The sequence below is a fragment of the Drechmeria coniospora genome, chromosome 02, assembly GCF_001625195.1.
Source record: "Drechmeria coniospora strain ARSEF 6962 chromosome 02, whole genome shotgun sequence".
NCBI classification, from domain to species: Eukaryota; Fungi; Ascomycota; class Sordariomycetes; order Hypocreales; family Ophiocordycipitaceae; genus Drechmeria; species Drechmeria coniospora.
Genome location: NC_054390.1, coordinates 1340848 through 1365821, shown reverse-complemented (window position 1 = coordinate 1365821; position 24974 = coordinate 1340848). Strand labels below are relative to the sequence as shown.

At 55.6% G+C, this 24974-nt stretch overlaps 5 protein-coding genes across 5 annotated transcripts; 3 read left to right on the top strand and 2 right to left on the bottom strand.

The window, feature by feature from the left end:
* Positions 1–509: 509 nt before the first annotated feature.
* Positions 510–3264, bottom strand: DCS_03648 (uncharacterized protein; the record flags this gene model as incomplete). The annotated part of the gene is made up of 2 exons (XM_040800965.1): positions 510–844; positions 897–3264. 2 exons carry the CDS (start codon positions 3262–3264, stop codon positions 510–512), a joined length of 2703 nt encoding a protein of 900 aa, XP_040655998.1.
* Positions 3265–4348: 1084 nt separating this feature from the next.
* On the top strand, positions 4349–5091 carry DCS_03647 (SNF7 family protein; the record flags this gene model as incomplete). The annotated part of the gene is made up of 3 exons (XM_040800964.1): positions 4349–4561; positions 4635–4892; positions 4951–5091. 3 exons carry the CDS (start codon positions 4349–4351, stop codon positions 5089–5091), a joined length of 612 nt encoding a protein of 203 aa, XP_040655997.1.
* Positions 5092–7384: 2293 nt separating this feature from the next.
* Positions 7385–9442, top strand: DCS_03646 (protein phosphatase 2C; the record flags this gene model as incomplete). Its single annotated transcript, XM_040800963.1, has 3 exons — positions 7385–8701; positions 8757–9137; positions 9308–9442. The coding sequence occupies 3 exons, from the start codon at positions 7385–7387 to the stop codon at positions 9440–9442; spliced, it is 1833 nt and encodes a 610-aa protein (XP_040655996.1).
* A 1473-nt stretch (positions 9443–10915) lies between these two features.
* Positions 10916–15026, top strand: DCS_03645 (prolipoprotein diacylglyceryl transferase; the record flags this gene model as incomplete). The annotated part of the gene is made up of 4 exons (XM_040800962.1): positions 10916–10986; positions 11073–11260; positions 11371–14922; positions 14980–15026. The coding sequence occupies 4 exons, from the start codon at positions 10916–10918 to the stop codon at positions 15024–15026; spliced, it is 3858 nt and encodes a 1285-aa protein (XP_040655995.1).
* Positions 15027–16688: 1662 nt separating this feature from the next.
* DCS_03644 (C6 transcription factor) lies at positions 16689–20000 on the bottom strand (the record flags this gene model as incomplete). Its single annotated transcript, XM_040800961.1, has 4 exons — positions 16689–17095; positions 17159–18915; positions 18984–19295; positions 19354–20000. The coding sequence occupies 4 exons, from the start codon at positions 19998–20000 to the stop codon at positions 16689–16691; spliced, it is 3123 nt and encodes a 1040-aa protein (XP_040655994.1).
* Positions 20001–24974: the final 4974 nt, after the last annotated feature.

Here is a 24974-nt window from a genome sequence, read left to right as displayed (position 1 = left end):
CGCAGTATATGAAAATGAATTCCCTCGCCCTTGGCAGTGCAGGCAAGTGAGTTATTTTCATCAACATGAAATATCCTTCTGCTCTCGGACCTACATTCGCAAGCAGCCGATGACTGCTTGCAATACTCATGACACGCACAGGACCCGAGATTTAGGCACGTTGGCCTTCGCCAAGCATCTTCTATTCCCCTTGGCAAGGGAGAGACGGGTATATTATTGTTCCAAGGATCGAGGGAAGTCGTAGGAGGCATGCTTGTGGTTGGCTTGATCAAAGCTGTTTTTATGAGGGGGGAAGGGGTGTGTGTGTGTGTGTGTGTGTGTGTGTGTGTGTGAAGAATTGCAACGCGTAAAGTCAGAGAAGAGGAGCCTTCCCGTCACTGGTAAACTTTCAAGAGTCCAGGAACTCTCGAAATTCCACTGCCATTTCCTTGACCACTTCTTGGCAAACAGCGACTTACCCGTCCTTGCGGAAGTAGGCTCCGTTGGCGATCAGATGGCTGATGCATGTCCTACGGCGGCGTGTCGAGGTCCACGCCCTCGACTATGCTTCGCTGCTCTCGACTTCTGGCTACGAGCCCGCGGAAGAACTTGGAGGCCAGTTCGCTCTCACCCTTGACCTTGACCGTCTCTTCTCTCCGCTTGCCTAGCTCCTTGACGTTTTGGTCCAGCCCAACGCGAAGATTGTCGGCGGGAAAGTGGAGGACCTTGCGGACCGACGAGGAAATCCGCGACGCGTTAGCGTGCACGTAGTCGAGTTCAGTGAGCTGCGTTGAGATCTTGTTCGCTAGCCGTGGCGGTAGTGACTTGGGTATCTGGCGCAAGACGTAGGCCGACGCGGCGATGACTGAACACAACGTTAGACAAGATCGATGGCGGAATCGGGATCGATATCTTACCAGCTATGGCAATCGCAGGGAGCGCAAGCTGCCGAAGGTTCTCGTTGTTCAGTACACGCGTTGCTGCCAGAGCCTGATCCATCCACGTGTTCAAGCCCACCATGCGTGGCACGACGGCACCTGCAATGGTGAGGGCCATACCCGTCCCGGCAACTTTTTCCTGTCGCTGCAGGAGAGTCGACCAATCGACAAAGTCCCAGATGTCGGTGGGAATGTCGACTTGGCGGGCAAGCGCATCACGCCTGCGCCGAAACATGACGTCTGGCCGGAATTGGAGGTTCTGGAACTCGTCTCCTATGTGCAAGAGGCCGAGTTGCTTGATGGTGTTGACCCCTCGAACAGTCCGGTCCCTCGCGTGGTCTTCGCAACTCGTGACGGCATCGGCGATGCTGGAGAGCATCGCCTCCTTCAGATCCTCGGCGTACTGGAAGGCGCTCAGAAAGCCAGGGTACAGAATGCTGTAGTTGGCCTGGCCAGCATGGGTGATGGCCGAGCTGAGTTCGCGACGCGTCTGGTCGTACACTTCCCTGCACGTCTCTTCGATGCTTTGATCGACCTCTTCGCCCACCTCGGCCTTTGCCTTCTGGCCCGATTCTAGTTGGGGTTCCAGCTCCTTGAGTTCCATCGTGACCCGCTCCAGTTCGGAATTGGCCACTTCTTGGTTGACCGAGGCCAAGGTGTTGACATCGTTCAGGATGTTAAGAAGGTATGTCCTCGCAGGGGCCAGTTTGGACCGGGCTCGTTTCTCGAGAACAAAGCGACGCAGGGATTGTTCCAGTGCCTCAAAGTCTCGGAGCTTGCCAAGGTCGCGGTCCTTGTCCTTGTCCTTGCCTTTGTGGTCATCGTCTGGGGCGTCTCCGCCGCCTCCACCGCCAGAGCTGCTGCTGCCGCCGCCCACGGGGTCGCCAGGTCCGCCGGGGCCACCTGGTGGGGGCCTGGCAGCCAGAACTGCATTGCTGGACACGAAGTGCACCAGTTCGGACGACTCCTTGAAAGTACGTGGACTGAGGCCGGCGACCTGGTCCAATATGAGCTTTTGGCAGCGCTCCTTGTCCTTGATCGCATCGTAGCCGTTGACTACTATGAATATGTAAGCCTTTTCAGCAGCAGCAGCCCAGATGAATTCTTTGGCCGATTGTGTGAAGTGATTCGCCGCAGACACGACGAAGACAACGACGTCGATTTCCTCCTGCCGAGCAAAGATGGCAGTTGTTTTCGTCGTGTCCGAGTTCAGGCCGGGCGCGTCGATGAGTGCAATATCTACGACGCCGTTGTTGAGGAGCGACTCATCGATCGACCGGACATCCGTCACGTACACCTTGCATTGGGTGTATGTCGTGTTGTCCGAGACGATACTTTCCAACTCCTTCAAGGGGAAAACGTCATATGTAGATTCGTCGGTCCGGCTGTACGTGGTGTCCCTATGGACGGCATGCACTTCCTCAATTCCGGCGTTTTCCCTTGCGTCCAATACTTCGCAGAAGATGGCTGTGCAGGGCTGCTGGTCCTCGGGTAAAACCTTGCGTCGCAAGAGTCCATTGCAAAATGTCGACTTGCCCGCGTTGAGGTCACCTGTAATAAGTACCTTGCTCGATGTGTCTTCGATGCGCTCCCGGAGGGAGAGCAGATGCTTGATGCTCGAGTTGATCTTGCCATCAAGGAGCGAGGCGATCGATCCCTTTTCCAGGGAGTGTACCAACTCCGTCTGATGAAGAGATCCCAACTTCAGGTCCAGCTTCAACACGGAAAACTCCTGAGCAATTTGAGGTGTGACGAGCCGCGGTTCGGCTGCTGTTCGATTTTCGGCGCTTCGACTTGATTCGGCCGACGCATCCTCGACAGAAGTCATTGATCGTCGAAGGGATGGGGGTTGCGCTGCGCTCGAAGGAGCGGTGACGGCATCTCCCATCATCGACAGAGTATGCCCGAGGCCTGGACGCGGCGAGCTGGTGGTTTCTGCTCGGTGAATGGATGGATAGTGGGCAGGCCATGACGAATTCATTTCTCGCAGGGTCTGCAACAGCTCCAACACGCCGTTTATCGACCGGCCGAGAGTGGCGCGCTGAGAGTTGTACCACATCTGGTGCAGCGCGCCAGACTGTGGTCGATCGTGGTGGACGGCCGCGCCCCATGACGTCGACAGCGCACGGTGATCATCGTCCGTCACGCTTGCTCCGTAGCCGGAGTCCGCATCTAGCATGCCTTGAAGGTGCGCTGCGTGCTCCGAGGCAGACCCGGTGCCGACCGTCATATAATGCGGGCGGGCAGATGGCGGCGAAGTAGTGTCCTTGGCCGAGGGCGTGTCGGCGGCATCCGGTTCGAGACGTGCAGGAGCCTTGCCCTTGTCGCTGAAATAGTCCTGGCTCATCTCAACGGCTTCCAACGAGAGGCATGATCAAGGCGGGTAGTTGTTGATGGTAGAAGTGTCAAAGCCTCAAAGTCTGGATTTCGGGTGGCGGAGAAAATATACAAAGGAATGGACTTCTAGAAGGTTGGCCAACAAGTGTGGTGCGATAATTAATAACCGGGAGGATGGCATGACGGATGCAATAATTACTGGGTTGCATCTGGGCAGATAATAAATACAAGACTTTCATCCATCCTCAGGAACGCGTTGATTGGCTTGAGCGGCAGAAGTTCGGTGGGAGTTGGGGGGCATCAGATCAACAGCATATGACCTACCCAACCCCACCTGTGCTCGTAGGTACTCACAAGTACGGAGTACTGTAAGTATACTTGTGCTTGCAAGTAATACTCCTGGGTGCTGTACAGTATGGAGTACAAGTGCAGTAATTACTAGGACAAGAAGAGCGAGAACTCGTCGTACTAAAGCACAAAGTACACGGACACGGTACAACCAGTACGGAGTTCACCTGCTTAAGTCGTTGTACATGTTATGTTGTGTTAGGACAACGTACAGTAGTTGTAAGCATACGTGCAAGTACCTGTACCTCCAGGCTACAGAGTACAGAGAAGCAGCATTGGCAGCCGACTTGCGCCTTAGCCTTGCGGGTCGAGCAACCTGCTGCGTAAGTACTAGGTAAGTGAGTAGCTCGAAAGTAAGTACTGCGTACATCAACTTGTACGTTGGTGTGCAGCAGTTCCTTGGTACTAGGTACTTTGCGGTGCACGACGGTTCCGTTCGTCATGGCAATGCGGTACTAGACTCATCCAGATCCCCCGACGTTGACATCCTGGCAGGCCATCGACAACCACACCTTCACCACCATATCCATCGTCCACCGCTCAGGAACAGCATTGCAGCGTCTGGCACTGCTTTCCCAATCAACATACTCTCGAGCAAGGAGCTGGAGACAAGATGAATGTGGGTCGCATGCATCGTCTCCCATTCTGCACCGGTCAGCCACTAACCGCTTCCACTGCTTCAGCTCTTAGAATGGGCGTTTGGCAAGCGCATCACGCCAGCGGAGCGTCTGCGCAAAAACCAGCGTATGCTCGACAAGGCGATACGGGAACTTGATCAAACACGGGTCAAGCTAGAAAAGCAGGAGAAGACGCTGGTGCAGCAGATCAAGACGAGTGCAAAGAACGGTCAGATGGGCGCTTGCAAGATCCAGGCCAAAGACTTGGTTCGAACCCGGCGATATATCGAGAAATTCTTTGCCATGCGAAGCCAGCTGCAAAAGATTTCACTACGGCTCCAGGTACCAATACCCCGCGCGAGCTGGCCAGGCAACGGGTGATGACGGGAGGCTGACCGAGGTGCAAATTGCGCAGACATATCGGACAAACGAGCAGATGATGCAAGCAATGAAGGGGGCTACGATGGCACTCGGCAGCATGAACAAGTCGATGAACTTACCCCAGCTGCAGCGAATAGCCATGGAGTTTGAGCGCGAAAACGACATCATGGAGCAGCGACAGGAGATGATGGATGACGCCGTCGACGATGCCATGGATGTCGGAATTGAGGAAGAGGGAGATGAGGTCGTCGACCAAGTGTTGGAAGAGATTGGAATCGACTTCAACCAAGCCGTAAGCCTGCCCTTGCGAATCTTGCTTTCTCCCGCGACCGAGGCTTACCACTCTGCAGCTTGGCGAAACGCCGACCGCCCTGGGCAGCACTGCCGTATCCGAAGGCAAGGTGGCGCAAGCTCTTGGCGCTGGCGTTGGAGGCGCTGGCGACCCTGTTGATGATGATCTCCAAGCTCGGCTGGACAGCTTGAAGAAATGATGATGCCCGGATATGCCGAGAAAGTCGAGATGGTACGACCAATCCCGGTCGACTCTCGTCCCTGGATTTCAATCAACGTATTACAGCATGCTTACACTTGTAGGGAGAGCACTCCTCCAGTCTGGACTGTGTTTATGACGAGGCCACGGCGGCGACAACACATTTTTCGAATGGAACACGGACGTACCGAGACGGATGCAAATTCAACCCGAACATCGAAGAGGGAGGGACGGCATTATATGGGTTGCATCGCACCTGCCAGTGTCTGGAGGTGTACATCAGCATTCACCAATAGCCCAACGGGTATCTGTCGTACTTGGCTGCAGCGATTGTATCCTTTGCGTTGTGTAGAACATTTCTCGATTCCTGCGGAAAACTACGTTATAGGTGTCCATATATGACTGGGCTCCAACTGTAGCTACCCCTGTATTGCTAAATTAAACCCCTCGCTCTACTTCCGGCGCCCTTCAGCTTCACACTCGCCCATGGCGAATGGCAGAAGTGTCTTCCGAGCAGGCCTCGGGCCTGGCTTTCCAGGATCTAAGGGAATGCAAGCTGCCGAATTTATCATCCTTGGTACCAGCGACGAAGAACTTGTAGGAACAGCTTCAGAGTGCCTGAAGCCTCTATGCAGGATTCCAATATGAGAGAGACACGACAGAGAAAATAGTAGGCCGCAAAGTAAGCACGTGTACTTGCCTATCTTACCATGGGGGGACCTCATGAAGCTTGAGCTTCCAGAGGCCCAATCGAAGCGGATACCCAGCACACATGCGGATAATGCCCATGCAGATATCACCAAGAAAACCATTGGACAATATCATCATATTGTAGATTGATGGTAACTAGACACAGACAAGATAGAACTTGGTACTGATGACATGGCGGGCTGAATACAGCAAGTACGTAGGCCAACATTTGAATGACAATATGGGACGCCACGCCACCCCGCAGCACTAGTCTACAAGAACGCTGTAGGTACTCCGTACGTCAGACCAATGTATTTGCTGGTGATTATTACGGGGTACAAGCACAAGTACGTACCGGCATCACGCTCGGCACGGAGTACACAAAACCTGTTGTCGTTGTAGCCGTACTGTGTCGCACGTACTGAGTGTTATACGCGACATGTACTGAGTACATGTACGGAGTACAGCGCATGTACATCCACACGTGCTGTACGGAGTACTGTACTTTATCGGGCCCGTAATTAGTACTTACACCTACAGTAAGTGGTACTTTGTCAAGCTCTTTGTACGAGCACGGATTACCATGATCCACGGTCCCAACTGGACCATGGCTGTATACTGTAAGTACCTAATACCATACATTTAACTACATACACTCCGTACTGTAAGTACTTTACATGTACTCCGTAGTCCTGGCCTTATCCTCTACCCTCCCCCCCTCCATCTCCATGTTCCAAAAGCGCTAGCCGTCACCACAAACCGCCATCCGGAATCCACCATCGTCAGCAACCGTCCCCTTTGCATCACCCCTACGATCGCGCCCTGCTGCTCGGCGGGCTCAAGTCTTACCTTTACTTCACTCACCCTGAATTTCGTTGCAGCTAATCTCAAGTCACCCCCTCCATCGTCGCCATCCGAGTGGCACAACTGCCTACGTACGAGATATAGGTACGTCAGTCTGCTCGCCTTGCTCGGTCTGCCCCCCCTCGTCGCCCCATCTCGAACGTTTCTACGCCGCACTGCTATTTTTCTTCATCCTCCAGGACCAAATCCAGGTCCCTCATTGTGAACACTTTCTCTCATCGAGCCATAGGCTTGCATGGGCTACTAGCGGCTGGCAGTCACACTTTACTTGCCCACTATCGCCTGTCCCTATCCCCTCGCTCACGTTGCAACTCCAACTACCTACGTAGATCCTTTGCACGCAAGGGTCTGCTTCTCAATTGCACCGCCATCGCCCCCATAGCGTCTCAGAAAAAAAAAAAAAAAACTGACACTCCTCATGCTAGGCCACTGCTGCCCCTAGGCCGAACCTCGACCTCCCGCGAGCTGTAGATCTAGATACGCGAGAGAGAATCGAGACGTACACGTCGGCGTTTGATCCTGTCCTATTTTCCGAGCTGCCTATTGCACCCTGAACAACAGTGTCGGCTTCGCACACAAGCTCGATTCAAAATACCGCGAGCTCATTCGAATTGCGACGTCGCCGCTGCGTTCGAGCTTCGTTACTTTGGTTGCCAAGTTCACTCCTGGAGAGATAACACAAGCTGGCAGGCAACAAGCGTCGCAGTCTCTCCTCCCAGGGAGGAAGCCTGCTGAATAGGATGTTTGGTGGCGGCTCAAGCTCATCAGGACCAAAGACTGATAGTGAATCCACGCCCGAAGGCAAATCGCCCTCTCCAGACTCAAGCCCCGATGCTACCAGCCCTACGGCCGTCGATAATACGGACCTCGTAGCTGGCAGAGAGAAGCGCAGCGGCAACGGTAGCCCTCCCGGCCAGGCCGACAATGGCTGCTCCTCGGACAAGAAGCGCCGAAGTAGCGGTGTCGGAAGCAAAGCAAGCAGCTTGCTCGCCTCGGCGAGGAATTCCCTGAATTTCGGCCAAGCCAGCCGTGGCAGCTCGGATCTCGGCGCGCAGACTCCTCTGCAGAAGCTCGGCAGGCAAGATTCCGCCCTCGTCGTGCCCCAGGGCCAGCAAAATAACTCGGCCGGCGAGTCGGTCCCCGGCCCCAAATCCACCTTCCGCGTCGGCGTCTGGGAGGACAGGAACAAGAAATGTCGACGGACCATGGAGGACACTCACGCCTTTCTCTACAATTTCCTCGACACCCCTGCCGCGTCCGTGGGCACGAGCGAGAAGAACAAACCTTGCAGAGACAAGGCGGAGGCGTCTGCCCGCGACGTTGTTCAGTCTGACAACGGCTACTTTGCCATCTTTGATGGACACGCGGGGACCTTTGCCGCGGACTGGTGTGGGAAGAAGTTGCACATCATACTCGAGGAAATGATCAAGAAGCATCCAACCGTCGCCCTTCCGGAACTTCTCGACCAGACCTTTACCACGGTCGACGCTCAGCTCGAGAAGTTGCCGCTGAAGAACAGCGGCTGCACTGCCGCCGTCGCTGTTTTGCGTTGGGAGGAACGCGTGCCTGGCGACCGATCGGGCACGGCCTCTGTGCCCTCTGCCTCTCCCGCCACGGAAGCAGCCAAGGCGGCCACCAAAGCGGACGACAAATCGCCCGATGCTCACTCGTCAGACAAGGGGAAGGAACCTTTGACGGATGCATCCGACGATGCGGAGAAGCGTCCATCCGAGACTCTCCATGCGAGCTCCAAGGGCTCCACAAACCGCCGGCGCGTTCTCTACACAGCCAACGTCGGCGATGCGCGCATCATTCTCTGCCGCAGCGGCAAGGCATTGCGGCTCTCGTATGACCACAAAGGCAGCGACGAGAACGAGGGCAGAAGGATCGCAAATGCAGGAGGCCTCATTCTGAACAATCGCGTAAACGGTGTCCTGGCCGTCACTCGGGCTCTCGGTGACGCGTACATGAAAGAGCTGGTCACCGGACACCCTTATACGACGGAAACAGTGGTCCAGCCTGATTTTGATGAGTTCATCATCATTGCTTGTGATGGAGTAAGCGGGATCCTCGAACCGAATGCTGTGAGCGTTGGCGCTAACCGTTTCGCAGCTTTGGGACGTATGCAGCGACCAGGAAGCCGTGGACCTAGTTCGAAATGTCCAGGATCCTACGTCGGCGTCCAAGCTGCTGGTCGACCACGCCCTCAGTCGTTTCAGCACCGATAATCTCTCCTGCATGATCGTTCGCTTCGACAAAGAAGCCGCGGCGAAGAGGCTCAATGCCAAACCCGGCGGCTCCGAATCAGCTGCCTGCGCAAAGCTCAGCGAGGTGGAGAAGATTGTCCAGGACACGAAGCAGAAGATTGCAGACGGAAGCACCCCTGCGGTGGGGGTGTCTGCGAGCAACAACGGACGCGGATACGATATTGTAGCTTCCGACGAGGGTAGCTTCGTGCCCACGACGCTTGATGGAACTGTGGAAGAAGAGCCAGTCGTCGGCAAGGAGGACGATGGTTCGAAAGCACCTTTCCTAGCGGAAAAGGAGGCTATGTAGTGTGCCTGTGCCGAAGGAGAGGGGGGGGGGGGGGGGGAGGAGCAGTGGCCGAAGTTGGAGGTTGGCCCTATTCATTCCAAGTTGCAGAGTCTTGCTACGTCGGTCAGTATGCCACGGGACGGAAGGCAGGCCGCCTGTACATGGTATCTCGCTCGTCCCGTATCGGCATTCACACATACAAGCATACCACAGTATTTGGAGAGTTGTCCAGCAGCGTCAAAGCAATATACTCCACAGCCTGAGGGTCATCGTTGTCCCACTCAAGAACCATGACGATGTTGCTTTTGCGCTTTTGCATCGACTGGCTCCCATTCCTAGGTGCTTGCCGAGATGAGGCGTGGCCTGGCTTGTGCCGGGCGTACGTTTGTCATCATCACATCCGTTTCCGTACACTCGACCGCGTCGGACGATATCGACGAGCCAGCTCTGCGTCGAGCGTGGGACGGCGGGGAAAGAGTCCTGATTTCGAGCCGCACAAACTCGTACGCACTATGCCCACTGGTAATGACTGCCGCACGGTCGGTGTGCTGCCGCATGGTTGGGTGGCAGTTCTGACGGGTGAATTTGGGTTTAGCACTGCAGCATCCATCATCCAGGGAGTGAATTAGATTACCTCCCGAACCCGAAACGTTGATGACATTTTTCGTAACGGCCGCTCGAGCTCGCACCGAAAGGCACGGAACAAGCATGCTTCGATGCCATCTGCATCAGAAGGCAGTGAAGGAGTTGTTTCGCTGGTGTGCCAACATGGAATGGAGAACCCTTTTGGACCGGATTGTGAGCGAGTAATGGGGCTCAGGCTGTGGTTCTATCGTGAACACCACCAACTCCCTATAAGCAGCTCGCCGTGGCGCTGGACTGCTGTGATCCGCTTTGTTGTGGCGCACCGGCTGGTGGTGGTGCGTTGGTGCTCAGGCCCCCGTTGCCTGACCCTGGCGGAGCAACTAGATAAAGTGGAGTCTCCAGCATATGTTGGTACCGACTTTGTAATCTGCCAGCCTCCTTTCTTCCCTCGTCCATTCGCGGATTTGGCAGGGAAGCCAGGTGAATAAAATAAACCAAAGGTCGTCCGTACGCCACTCGTTTCTCCGGTCTCCAGGCGAGAACCAGTCCGGGCCTGGCTGCCTATTTCTCCTTTCTCCCTCCCCTTCAGCCGACCTGAACTGAGGTCGCGTCTTGGCTTCGTCGGTACTACGCAGGGTGGGCGCCCGCCTGGAAAGAGGTACGCCAACCACACGCTGCGGCAATCCTACGCCTCCGGTGTGGTGGTTGCAACTAATAATTAACACGTACGCTCACTGAAGTGCCCCGAAAGCTCATGCGCCGTCGACGACCGAAGCCAACGGATGCCAGCCCAAGCCGACGCCAACCCCCTTTTTAGAGCACTACACTCGTTCCCTTTTGACCCTTGTCTCGCACCTATCCGTTCCGGTCGCCGAGCTCCCTCAGAATAAGCTGGCGTGACGAGTACAAAGGAAATCCCTCCAGCATTGATACTCTGACGCTGGGTTGTTTCCATGTCCCTGCCGCTCCATCATCGTCTTTACGTCAAACCGTTACGCCGAGGCACCGACGTTCACAGCGAGCCAACGACCATCGCACTCGAGCTCCCGGGCTCGCCGCGTCTCAAGCCCCATTCTTGGACGACGAACGCGATCGACAGGTTTGTCGGTCTTCCGGATTGACTGGGAAGGAGAGGGGCAGGCTGAGGCACAATGTCGCTCAACGGACTCGACGATCCCAAGGTCGCGGAAGCCTTTCGGGCGGCCACATCAGAGCCTGGATGGTATGACGCGCACACACCTACCTGCCTGCACTTTCGTCACAGAACAACAGCTGACCATGGACGCACTTCCGCCTTTGTCCAAACAGGTTCCTCCTCAAGTATGCCACTCGTGACGAGGTCGAGCTTCTGAGCTCTGGCAGTGGCGGTCTCGGGGAGATGCGCAACGTTGTGACCGAATACGACGAGACGAGTCCTCTCTATGGCTTTTTGAAATACCGCAGGAGGAATGTCATCGTCAAATACTTGCCAGAGGGCTGCTCGAGGCTCATCCAAGGTCAGTAGCTGACGACCGATGCCGCCTAGGCCGTTGTGCCACATCGTTCGAGCCGGTGCCATCTCCCTTCTTGACGTCGTATGCTGACCTATCGCCGTCGTTCTCTCCAGCTCGCGTGGCCGTCCATTTCAATGCCATCTGCGAACAATTCTCCCCGTATGACGCCAAGCTCGAAATATCAGAGGCCGCCGAGCTCAAAGACTCCAAGTTGTCAGCATTGTGCTCGCTGCATGCCGCCTCCTGCTCTACCTCATCCTCGACCAGCTCGCTGCGCCGGAGACGCTTGGTGGAGATAGCCGAGGAGGAGGAAGGAGGGGAAGGGGAGGAAAAACGAGCAACGAAGAGACAGTCCATTCAGAAGCTCGGCGGTGATTGCCCCCAATCACCAGCGGACGACACGAAAGGGGTGGATTCCGTGACGCTTGATTCACAGCTTGCCGAATCACCCGAGAACAGTAGGTTTTCTGCCGGATCAACATCAGAGTTGCCAACGTTTGTGGGTATGGGCAATCGGCCAACCTCGCCTGCTACGCTGAGCGGGCTTGAGACGAGCCAACTCGGCTACTCCTCGTACCCCTACAGCAGACCCAAGATCAAGCTCGGGCCCCGTCCTTCGCTGGAGAACGGCGGTCGGCCACAGACTGCGGGAAATTTCCGGCCGGTTTCCGCCATACCAGCAGGTTTCAAGCTCTTCAGTAGAGGAAGCAATAAGAGCCATGGACGCAAGGACACTCTTCCCGCCGCTTCCCTTCAGGAGGGGAGCGCAGATCTCAATTTCTCCTTGTCGACCCCCACCGCTCCCGAAACACTATCGCGGGTTGAACGCGTCGGAGCGAGACCGGCCACCAGTTCCGGTGCTTCTACCGAATCACCGTCGATGCCCCCACCGGCAACGAGGAAGCCAATCGTCTCTCCCGAGAAGGCGCGCCTGATCAAAGCGATGCAGCTGCGGGAGAAGAAGAAGAAGATGAGCTTGCAAACGCCGATCGCATCATCCACACTGAGCGAACCCACTACGGAAGCCGGGGAGCCTGGTGCGGAGGACATCCGGGACAGAGCCACGGATCTGGAGGAAGCCTCGCCTCCCGCCAACGCAGACTGCAGCAGCGATGCCGAGAATGGCACGGCCAAGGTTGATTCTGTGATGGCGGATCGAACACCATGTTTGACACAGCCGGATTCTCGACCACCAAGTCCAATGGTCGCATCCTCGGAGACGGAGCAGTCAACAACGGCGTCGTCGCTTTCAGAGTCAACCGACGACACGGTGCGAGCAAAGAATGCGGAAACGCCGCTGGATCACGACAATCCTGAACTCGAACCTCATCACGAAGATCTGGTGCAAACTACTATGCTCCAAGACAAGAATTCGAGCGAGCCAATACGTGAAGAAACGACGGCTCCGTCGTTGGTTGATCGGACAGAAGCCGGCGTTGAGCTCGGCCTGGCTGTTCCAGAATCTGACCTCATCGTCGCCGCCGTTCGAACGGAAGAACGTGAACATGGTACTATCCTTTCGGATCCATCAAGTTCCATCGTCTTCGAGAGCGTCGCCCAGGAAGAGTACGCGACACAGACCACGCCGTGCACAGATTCATGTGCTAGCGAAACGGTCAACATCGATGCCGACGACTCTCAAAAGTTTGTTCCTGCGACAAGTTCAGAAGCTTCTACCAGCGCCCCGCCGGATACGGAAATTGCAAACGAGTCGCTTGAGAGCGCGGCTTCAAATTCGATTCAGGAGTCGCCACCGGCTGATGCTAAGACCACCATAACAGCGCAAGACGATCAAGCAACTCCTTCTGAACAAGAATATGTCTTGGGAACCAAGAGCTTGGCACGAGATTTGCCATCACCTGGAAAGGATCTCGCACGGCCAATTGGGGCGTCTCAAGAATTGAGCGTTATTGTTGAAACAATACCCAGCCTTTCCTCACAGGATGCTACCGAAGAGAGACAAGACGAGGGGGCAACCAGCGTCGAGCCTGAGATAATCTCAGCCATGATGGACCAGCCCAAGCAAAGGCCTATCATTGAACCCATCGACACAAACCCTGCACATCACGGCCGGGAAGACGCCCGCTCGGAGGCCAACTTCTCGGATGACGACGAGCTGATGGATGAATTGCAGGGTGCAGCTGTTGAAGAAGCCAGGCCAGTGCTTGTGGCGATGACGCCGAGCTCGGCCACTTTCCCCACAGCCGAAAGCAAGGAGGAACTTGCAGAACTCGACGCATCGAAGCCGTCCATATCTCGCACCATTTCTAATCCTGTTCGGGGCAACCTTGCTGTCCGGAACAATCAATCGACACGGTCGGCCAGCACTGGGACGGGACACCCGGAACAGTCCTCGAAACATCTACAACCCGGTTCCAACTTGGCCAAGAAATCCAACATTGGCTCGAGCATCTCCCAGCGAATCAAGGCGCTGGAGAAGTTGTCGGCTGCAACCGGAGAACCAGTGGCATCTTCTACCACACGAGACCGGCCGTCGTCGGCTTTCTTTGCCGTGAAAAAACGGGAACCACCGAAGACGGCGTCTGTTATGGAGAGGGCGAATTCGTTGCGCAACGCTCCCGATCTACCGTTTCGATCAATGGAATCATCTCAAGATACTGCGAAGCTGACACGACCAGAGCGTTCTGGCTCGGTGACGAGTCGCCTGTCCATGTTCGAGTCGTCGCCTGGTGCCGCTGCCTCGGGCTTCTCTCAGCGAGGTCGCTCCGAGTACGTCTCTGTCACCGCCAAAATTATTCGAGATCCGAATCAGCAAATCAAGGCTGGCTATGCACCCCCCACAAATCCCTCAGAATACAGACACCTAGATCTCAAGCAATCGCCGCTCTTAGTCGACCACCGAAAGCCAACTCCTGAGCCGGTGCCGGTGGACGTCGACCCAGGTTCGGAAAGGAGATCCGGGTCTCGGGAGCGTGGCAAGCTTACCAAATCACACCCGTCTCTGAGCATCGTCAAGGACTTTCTCAAGGACCGTCGCAAGTCTGTCACGCCGAATCAAGGAGATACTTTCCCGGGACCGGCTCTTATCAATACATCACGGTCGCCCTCTCGACCTCCGTCTGCTAACCAAGCTGGTGCTTTCTCCCCTAGGGTATCTGTCAGCAGTCACTGCTCATCCGTTGGCAAAGATGTTGATATCATGGTGTCTCCTGTTCAGGATAGCTTTGGAGAGGACGCCAAGTCAGCTAACGGAGACAAGAAGCTGTCTCGAGCGGGACGATTCATGCGTCGCCTGTCCAATCTGTCTGGATCCCGGACCAAAATCTCACCTCCTGGAATCTCGCCCACAGTCACGGAGGAGAATATGGCAGAGCACATGGCGACGAGACCAGCCACAACTGGATCGCCCACTATTGTGTCCTACGTGGGGGACGTGAATGTGCAGTTCCCCGATAACTTGCTCTGGAAGCGCCGCTGCATGTGTCTCGACTCCCAGGGTTTCCTCATTCTCGGCACTCTGCCGGCTCAGAGGAACCGCCAGGCACAAGGCACCAAGCGGTACCACCTCGGAGAGTTCCGGCCTCCGTACATACCTGATGTGGAGGTCCAGGAACTGCCAAATAGCGTTGTCCTGGACTTTATCGGAGGCACTAGCATTCAGATCGCCTGCGAGGATAGGGCCGGGCAGATGAATGCGCTGAACAGTAAGTGATTGTCCCATGAGAATTATACAAATGGAGCCGCGTTGACACTGGAAGCAGTTCTACAAGACGCCCATCTCACTCGTGGAGCCACCTACGGGCTTTGAACCTTCGGTTCGACGTCGAGACAGGACTTCGTGCCGCCGACATGCTATTAGACGACCCCAGCACTCTGCCAAAAATAATTCCCACGACTGACTACGACGTCATCTTTCCCGCCATTCCCCGTATTTTGTTTTCCACCGCAGCAAGGAACACACTTGCTGCATTTCCTATCTCGTCGGCCCAAAAAACGCATCTGTCCGTCTGACATTTTGGTTTGCCCTCTAGCTCCCCCCTCCATGCATTGGCATCCATGGCTTTTTTCTTCTCAAGGCCTTGGCTACTGACGTCCCATGGCTCTATGCCGCTTTGTCCTTACATCTCGTCGTCTTCCTTCAACTCGGAAACGGGAGCCAAAATGGAATGATACCATTAATAATTACCGTGCAGCGATTACCTTTCCTTTTGCTCACTTTCCCCCCCTCTGTTTCCAATTCGATACATTCGCCGGCCATTACGGCTTCCTTTGTTACAGAGCCGGAATAGCCTCTCCTGTCGATACTTCCGGGTGTGCCTTGTGGAACTGATCGGGGGTGACTATCGTGACCTTCGATGTCACCCGTTTCTCCTACTTCTTCGCGCCTTCTACCCGATTTTCGACGTTTGCAATTTACAGCTCTGTCAGTCTGTTATAGCAATAGGCGAGGATGATTTGGCTGGGATGAAGAGCGGCGGTGGCAGTTAGTTGGTTAACTTGTATAGAGAAGGCAGAAGGAGGCTTGCGGATGAGCCTCACAAAAGGCTAGTGTTCAGTATCGGCGAGGCCGCTGATGAATTTACAGCAGTCGTTTCGACAGACGCTACTGCTTTCGCAAGCATGCATGCCCCTCAATAATATGTCGACTGACTGATGGTGATATTCGAACTCTTTTGTTCAAGGCCGTGCACCAACCACCCGCTATGTTGTCAGGCCTCGTCGTTGGGCAGTTCGCTCACGTAAAATGATGGTGCTACTGGCAGATATTAGCTACTGCTGATGTCAGAGAATATTCTCCCTTGGCCGAGGCCTACTTCTGCACTAAATAGTATTGTCCGCTACCAAAGCACTGCTGCTGAGAGCCATCGCCAAACGTTGCAAAGCTTTCTCTGATGGGCTGGAATGCATGTAGGGATCGTGGTTGATTCTTAGCAACCATAAGTATACCTAGCCTAGCAATATCTAAGGGTACATATTGTGTAGTGCCTTGTTACCGATACTTCCATCCACAAGCCTGATACTCCAATGCGCCGTTTCACCCTATGTTGCATTGAAAGAGAGTAAATAAATACGCACATCGCCATGTCATGTGATGTTAGAGTCCGTCGCATCCTGAAATAGCCCTTTATCAAGCTCGGTTGCATCTATGCTTGATGGCCAGCCGTCGACAGATCAACCGACACAGGCCGGAGGTAAAAGAAAATGGGGTGGAGCAACCAAGTTAATGCCATCGCATCTCAACAGGTAAGCCTTGTGGTGTTTACGGCTCGCTGGTTGCGCGGAACGCCGTTGCTTGCTGGTTGAGGCACGAGGCATTGTTGCCTCGGCAGCTTTCGGCGTCGTGGTAGGAGAAGTGCTCCTACGTCGGACAGATATGTTCTGACCTTTCTCATCTCTCCTTTCTCTCCTGGCTCTCTCTCTCGTTAGTCATAAGTGGCCGACAACACGCCGACGTTTCGTATCGCAACCCTCAGACAGCACCGCTGGCTCCTCCATTGCCGTTGGTGCTCTCGACAGCAGGCACCGGGCCTTCCATGCCGGAAAATTGTACAGGATCCATGGCCATATACTCAAGCAAATCCAACCCGCCCACGTTAATGCCCTCGGCCGTCATGGCGACCGAGCTGTTTTCCATATTCTGGAAAAAAGCTGGCCCGGGTGGCAGGTACCACATCTCATTCCCGGGGTTATTCCATTCCTCAAGCAAATGGATGTAAGTGCTGGTGCCCTGGGCCGGGGGCTGGTTGCTGTCGACATGAGCTGCCGGCGTCGAGGGCCCAATGGAGGAAGCGCCGGGGTACGGGAAGTTTCCGGTAGAAAGGTCGAATGGTGTAGCGGAGATATTGTTCCCTTCGGCAGTGGGGGATCCCGTCCGATCTGCATCACACGATCGGTTAGCGAATGCACGCGAGGCAACGTGGGTGACCTGCCAACACGTACATTGTCCGTTCAGGGTTTCTCGCAGCTTTTGGGCGTGACCGCCAACCCAATTCGTGGCGCTCTCGCCGTTCGGCAAACCTGAGACCCCGAGTCCTTCGGGCGCGGGACTCTGCGCTCTACCCGAAGACGGTTGCATTGTCGGCGCTTGAATGAAGCGGGTCCTCAACCTGCTCGTCAGCGTCTCGAGCAGGTCCGCGAACCGGATGCCGAGATGCACGTCGTCCACGACACAGTTTCGCAGCGCTTCGACGGTTGCGTCCATGAGATCGATGCTCATCTTGACGTCGGATCGCGGCGCTCCCAGCGCAAAGGTTTTGAGGAGGAACATGGCACCGCTGATGATGCGGAAATAGGTTCGCACGGGTGCATGCTTGAGGTATCCTCCGGGAAGCAGGCCCTGGACGACGGTCCGGAGCAAGTTCCTGCAGCCGTCGACGACCTCTCGAACGTATTCCTGGTCGTGGACGGTGAAGCCGCCGAGCTGTCCCAGGGGCAGCTTTCCGAACGTGATCATCGTTTGGGGTGACAGTTGCTGGTTGGCCGTCTGTCCATCCCCGCTGGCGGCCGCGGCCGTCTGCCCGGCATTATTGGTGCATCTTTCGACAACCGCCTGCAGCGATAACGAGTTGACGTAGATCCGGACGTACTCGTACTCGATGGTGAGGATGTGTCGAATGAAGGGAGGGAGCCGGAAGAGCTCAAATTCCCGGTACCAGTCCCGAAGCATGGGACCAAACTCACCGAGAAGTTCGACGTACTTGCCGCTCTGGATGATTTCGGTCGTGTGCTTCCGCGATCGGAACAGCTTTTCGTTTCCGAGATGCATCGCGTTGCTGATGCCCGCCCAGCAATGGATTATCTGGTCATCCAGCTCCAGGTCGGGCACGTAGTTGAAGCCATTCGCCAAAGACGACGTGCTCGGCGTCGCCCCGTCGCTGGACATTGTCCGCCGTCGAGCGACGGCCGGGTCGTTCTTGCGAAAGTGCTCGGGGGTCATGCTCGTCCAGCCGAGGCGTCCAGCGAGCTGGGAAGTGTAGATGAGCAGCAGCCTCTTGATGCGGTTTGCCCTCGTCCGGTAGCCTTCATCCTGGAACTCGGGTCGAGCGAGGGCGTCGTCCTTGAGAAGCTCGTCAATGTCGTCGAACACGCCAAGCTCGTAGGCCAAGCCCATGGCGGTGCTGAGAAGCATCCAACACATGCGGTCGCTCCTCCAGGCCGGCTCAAGCCAGCTCTCGATCCTCTTCCCGCCGAAGCCGGCGCCGACGTTTCTGGTCGGATCGGTGTCGGTCATGCCCGGCGTCACGTCGAAATCGGGCAGCATCAACTCGTCGGTCGCCTCCTGCGGGGGGAAGTGCAAGGCACGCGGGTGCCACTCGGTGAGGATCAACAACGACTCGATGGTGCCGAGCGTCCTCAGGCTACCCTTGCGCATGCCTCGCCAGGGAGCGGTGGTGTTCGAATCCGACTCGTCCATGATGATGGCGGACGAGCCCCCTGAGCCGCAAAAGCCACCGCCAAAGGCTTCCTGACCCCACAGACATCGTTCGATCATGCCTCGGAGGTAGTTCCAGAGCTGGTCGGGGATCGCGTGGGACCGGCAGTGGCCACCAGTGCCGGGCATTTGGCGATATCTCGAAGAAATGGTGAGCAAGGTCACCGTCAGGATCGGCTCCTCCGTCAGAAGAGTGATGTGCGAGGTGGGGTCGCTGAAGGTCGGAGGAGATATGGGCGTCATGGGTGAAAGGTATTTGTAGTAGCTAGACGCCGTCAGCACCGCCGGTGCGAGCCACGAGGCCGGGTGGAGGGGAGAGAAGAGAAGACGCACTAGTCGATGTACTCGATGGCTTCCTGCGCAGTGAACCAGCCTGCACGGACGAAGCGGAAGCGGCTCCAGGCCTTCAGGGCGCTGATGTATCCGGGGGTTGCCCTGCTACCAGGCTGCCGCGCCAGCTCGGGATCGATGGGCTGACGCATGGCATGCTGCTGGTGCTGATGCTGCTGGTGCTCCAGCTTTATGGACATGGACGTCAGCCGAGCAGGTTCCCTCGTCGCCGCGGGTGCTTTGGGGGTCGGCTGGAGGGGGGGGGCTGTGGTGACGGGGGTCGTGCTGCCCTCTCGCCTGTGGTGAGTGGCCGGGCTGGCCAGGTCAGCCTCGTGCGTCCGTCGACATGTCGCTCGAGGATGGGAGAACGAACCTATCCGTCGCCGCCTTGTAGAGCAGATCGAGGGCATCGTGGGGCCCGTACATCTCGCGACGCATGAGCGTCTGAGCCTCGAGGTTCTCGAGCTGCTGATTCGCATCGCCCTCCCCATCAAAGTCCCCGTTTCCGCCATCCCTGGACGCGCTGCCCTCGGGCCGCCTCAGCGGCTGGCTCCTGCCGTGGGATCCGCCCGGGGTCAAGGGCACTTCGCTGTAATAGCGACGGTCCAGGAGGGGCGGAGGCGAGGTGGCGGAGCCATGGGCTCTCTTGCGACCATTCCGGATGATGTACTCGTCCACGTCGCTGCCCTCGACGTCGTCGGTCTTGCGTTTGCGACGGGTGGCACTGAAGAAGCACTCCTTGCTCTCGCGGCGACAGCGGACGCACGGCGGATCGTGCGGGTTGTCGACGCTCCCGAGATCGCAGCGCACCTTGCGGCGGCGGCAGGGAATGCAGGCCTGGTAGACACGCTTGTGCTGGGCAGCTGCTGCCGCCGCCGCCGCTGCCGCCGCCGCCGCCGCCGTCGTTGCCGGTGCTCCGGCGGCCAGCTGGGCGTCGTCGTGCGATTGCTGCCGCGGGCCGGGCGTCGTCGACGAGACGGCAGGACTGGACTGCGCGGTGCCGTACTGAGGTTGGGCCATGATGGGCAGACCGAAACTACGGTGGCGTGGCGGGCGATGGCGATTCGATCTGCGGCAGTTTGGCGAGGTCGGAGGGTCTTGCTTGGGGATGCGCAGGACGGACCGAAGTCAAGCGTTGATATCGGGCTGGGAGCGCGGGCTGGGAGCGGGGTTCGCTGCCTCCTCTCCGACGAGTGGCCCCCAGCGGATCCAGCACCTGGAAAGCCGTTCCGCGTCGTACATGTACTAAAAATAAAGGTCGCCTCAGCTGCTGCGACAGCGGGCGCCGGTTAGGAACGAGGCAAGTACTGTTCGGGAATTGAAATGCGAAGGCATCGATCGAATGGCGTGTGCTCTCGCTCCGCAGCGTACGCAACGAAGCGGAAAACAAATCGACGCCGAGCAGTCTATGATTTTTGCCGCGATTGTGAGGGGGGAAAGGAAGAATTGATGTCTGTCTCCAGGCTGGAAAGGGAAAAGGCAAGTGCGTCCGTCTATCGGGCGTGCTTTCCTCTTCGACTGGGGCTCCGAGTTGCAAGTGAGGGCCGGAGAGGGGGGGCACGACCCGGATGATCGGTCTGCTCCTGCGCTTTCGACAGCTCCCCGAAGCCACTGTTGCCCCGTCGTTCTTGCCCAGGCGCTTCATTCTCCTACCAATCGATGATGGCTTTGATATGTGCATGCACAGCAAGTACTCACATGTACCACCAGGATGGGGTACATACAGTACATACTTAGGTACTCTCGTACAACCCGTGGCCGCCGCTACAAGCACCAGTCCAGTTCGCATATGTAGTTGTACATGTACTTACTTGCCGTACGGAGTGCTTACGACTACAGTAGGTGTACGGTACAATGCAAAAAGTAATACATGTAGATAAATAAGTATGTACGGAGTACGGAGTACTCTGCACTCCGTACTTGCATGTCAGTGTCCATGCAAGAACTCGTTCCGTAGCATTCCGTAATCCTCCGTATTACTGTACAACTACTGTCCTCTCTACCCATTGTACCTACTACTACCGTACAAGCACGAGCACGCTGGAGCATCTAGTCAGTCGCATTGCAGCGCCAGCAGCCAATCAAGATTCAATCGTGACCAATCGCCGCTCACACCCTGGCCACCAGCTGGGGTCATCAAGTCTGCAGGGTCACGTTGGTAGCAGTAGCAGCAGCATGCAACACCACGTACATGTACTTGTACTCCATGTGCTCGATGCAGAATCGGCTCGCTAGCTTGGCGATGCGAGGTACCAGTACAGTACGAGAAGAGAATGGGCATCGATTCTCCCTTCCAGGCACCCTTCCATCGCGTCGGCAATGCAAGTATCTGCTCGCAATTTAAACTGTAGATCGGCAGGTATATGAAGTGAGAGGTGCATGTGTGTCGTCGTGCATGTACCGGTACCGAGGCACGAGGGTCGTCACGGTACTATGGTACTGAGCGGCAAGGGTGTTGCCGCAGCTCATCATCCGTTTGGTGCCGGTAGCACATGTACCTCCTTTTTACAGCATCGTTGGTCGTTGGCGTTGAGCCTTTTGTTGCAGGTTGTGCAGACGATGTTGCCTGCGGATCGGCGGCATGACATCACGCAGACTCAGACACGCCATTGGATGATTGTTTCCTTTGCCAATCGAGGCGGAATCGTATGCGGCCTGGCCAGCACCCGAATCGGGTCCGACACCACCTGTCAACCGCTAACAGCCAGCATGGAAGCACGGCACATGAGGAGTGCCTACCTTAGTACGTAGGTATAGTACTACTGTAGGAACCATGTAATTTGCCAGGACGGGCGGACTGTTGGGTCAAATTGCATCGGTACTTGGCAAGTGAAAGGCGAGCCAACGCGCACTGCAGAGCAATCCGCACACAGCCCAGCACCTACCCCGCTCTGAACGGGCACCTGATGTGAAAGAAAGCGAGAGCTGCAGTGAGGGATACAGCTACCAGTGCATGTGCGTAGCGGTACTTGCCCACAACTAGTACGAGCGGAGGACCTACTGTACCTAGTACCTGGTAACTACCACTAGAAATGCCCTAGAAATGCCCTGCCTTGCTGTACTGCATCAGTATCAGGATAGTACCAATACCTCCTCACTACCAGTCCCTACTTGGATGGCTGGGTAGGTCATACAGTTCGAAGCAACAGACTGCTGCTGCAGGGCTAGTACTTTCAAGTAAGTGTACAAAAACGACATCCGAATCCACGTGCCAGCATGCAACGTGCCCTTTCCCAATTCTCCATTAAGCACCCGTACTCGACGTCTCGATTTTCCCTCTCTACTACGCAGCAGTACTGTAGGTGCGCGTGCACTGTACTTACAGGCAGCACTTGCATCGTTCAGGTGCAAGGTACTCCGCACATGCACATGCATGTACAGTATGGAGTAGCTGCACGGAGTGCAGCACTTACACAATCGCCACTTCGCCCAAAGGGACCAACAGGGGCGATCCATGCGTTCTCAAAAGTCCGCTCAGACTGCTACCTACTATTTCCTATTACAGCTACATACTTGCATGTATTTGCACTATTACTACGGAGTGCATGTTGCATGTACTGTACAGTGCACCTACATGTACACCTCCATGTTCACCTACAAGGAGAATTACCACCGCGTTCTGGCGGGGAAGGGGCACAAGCCCTGGCGAGCAACGGCAGCATCCATCTTCAGCTTGGTTGTCAGCCCCTACTACCATGATAACCACGGCAGTGCAATTACTGTTGGCGTGCATGTACCTGCAAGTGCACCTACGGTATCTGTTTGTACCTGCAAGTACAGTAGTCTCTCTTACTTGCATAGCCGCTGCATTGTAGTAGGAAGACTGCCACAACACATGAGCATGTATAGATGCACGTGTTGGTATCCAAGGCCTGCTTGTACTCTTAACCTGCTGGTGGTAACCTTTACCACCCACATGTTACTTACGAGCACCTGCGTGCATACAAGCACAGTACAGTACTTAAGTACAACTACTGTAGTACATGTACAGAGAGTACTTTCCTGAGTAGGCAATCACGTTTTTGTGACAAACTACCACTGTCCGTCCACCTGCCTGCCTGCGTGTACTTGATCAAGTCCGTTGTATGCTTGCACGTACATGTACACATACGCATGTGTGTAACAATGAACTAGGACATTCAAGTACAAGTACAAGTACGGAGTACAACTACTTTTGTTCTCGCACGCACACACTTACAGTACCTGCGCTTTCGTACGATCATCGTCCAACGAACCCACCATCCACTCGCACTGCCAGCAGAGACAAGCGTTCGCCCCAAGAGACCCTCCCTACTGTAATGTAATATCAGCAGTAGGGGGCATACGAGTACTTGTACTTGTAGTAAGCAAGTAAGCATTGCTCAGTTTCTGCAAGGCTGGCAAGCACAAGCACGTAGTAAATACACGCGCCGCCATGTACTTACTTCGAAGTACTCCGTACGCACCTAAGTAAGTGTAAGTGTACCTCTAAATATACTGTACATCTACATTACATGTACAACAACAAGTGTGCAGTCATCCACACAACTGTAAGTATTGCAAGCACCAGCACCCCGTTCGTATCCCGGATGCACACCTACTGTAGGATGTGATGACTACACCTAGTAATACTTGTGTTATATGTACAGTGGTTACTCGAGTATACTTGCAAGTACTTGCGTGCATTTGTACGGACTCTGCAGGTACTAATGCGACAGTCGGCTCACCGCCTTCCGGCTTCCCAGCCCTTCTCGTCAGTCACGATTGTAACGTATAAGGTGCAGCTAGTCTCTACCTGTAAGTACTAACTTGTACTCGGCAAGCATGCACGATGAATGTACAATACTTGTTTGCCCTCGTACCTGGTTTTAAGTACTTACTTATACCGGACCTATCGTATCTGCAGTAGGTTTTTCACGGCTCCTATTTGCACTGACCGTGTATGTCTACGGGTACTCGCAATCTCTTGAAAGCAGAATATACCATTCTAGCTGCTGAAGGTGAGACTGCTGATGGGTTCGGATCCGTCGGGACTTTGATGATGGAAGATGGTACGGGACGAGATATCATCCCTGTAAACCCGACCATGGAGGCGCGACGGAGTTGGCAGAGAGCATTTGCACCCTCTACAGTAGCAGTGTCGGGTGGTCGAGGGCACACAGTGCATACTACCTAATAAGATAACAAAGCACTGCTCGGTTCTGGTGTTTTTATCATGGCCATCCTCTTGAAACTCGAACTGGTCCATCTCATCGAAGCCGCACGAGCTCGACGAAGCTTTCGACCGCTTGAGAGAAATCTTCCCCTCCGTCACATCGTTCCTCCACGAGACTGCCAGCCCCTCAATGTGATGGTGGAGAGTATATGCTACTGTGCAGTACGGATACTGCACACCTGCTCCGTACTCCGTACAGTACTCCATACTCCATAGTTTCTCCGTACCGTACCAGTACTTTGTATGCAATACACCGTACAAACTACTAGGTAGCCAGTAAAACGTACAGGTACCTGCATTCACTCTGGCGAATCCGACGAGAACCCCGGCGTGACGGCACGAGCTCCTCGATGGAACCTATGGGCACACACACTCGCGCAAGCATGGTGCGTGCATAAAATTGCCTATCCAGTACACTACTTACTGAACGAACGATTGTGGTGGAGAGAAGCATGATTTGCAACTACCGTGCAGAGTGGTGGGAGTCTGAATGATGTGCCCAAGTTAGCCTGGTCGCGACACGACTCACCCACCACCGACACCCCTCAAGTGCAGTACTGCACTTGCACACCACTGGATGGACCACTGAGCCGCTGGTTGGCTCAGCGTGGCCGGCATGAGCCAGCCAGCTAACCTTGCGCTGGCCTTTTTTTTTTCCGTTCGCGTCCGCCCCATCGATCGTCCCGTCCGTCAAGCGGCGAAAATTTTGTCGACATCGCGACTTCGACGAGTACGATTGCGAAACCCCAACGGCAAACACGCACACTTGCGTCTGTACAGTTGCGTTGCAGTCGGGCCAC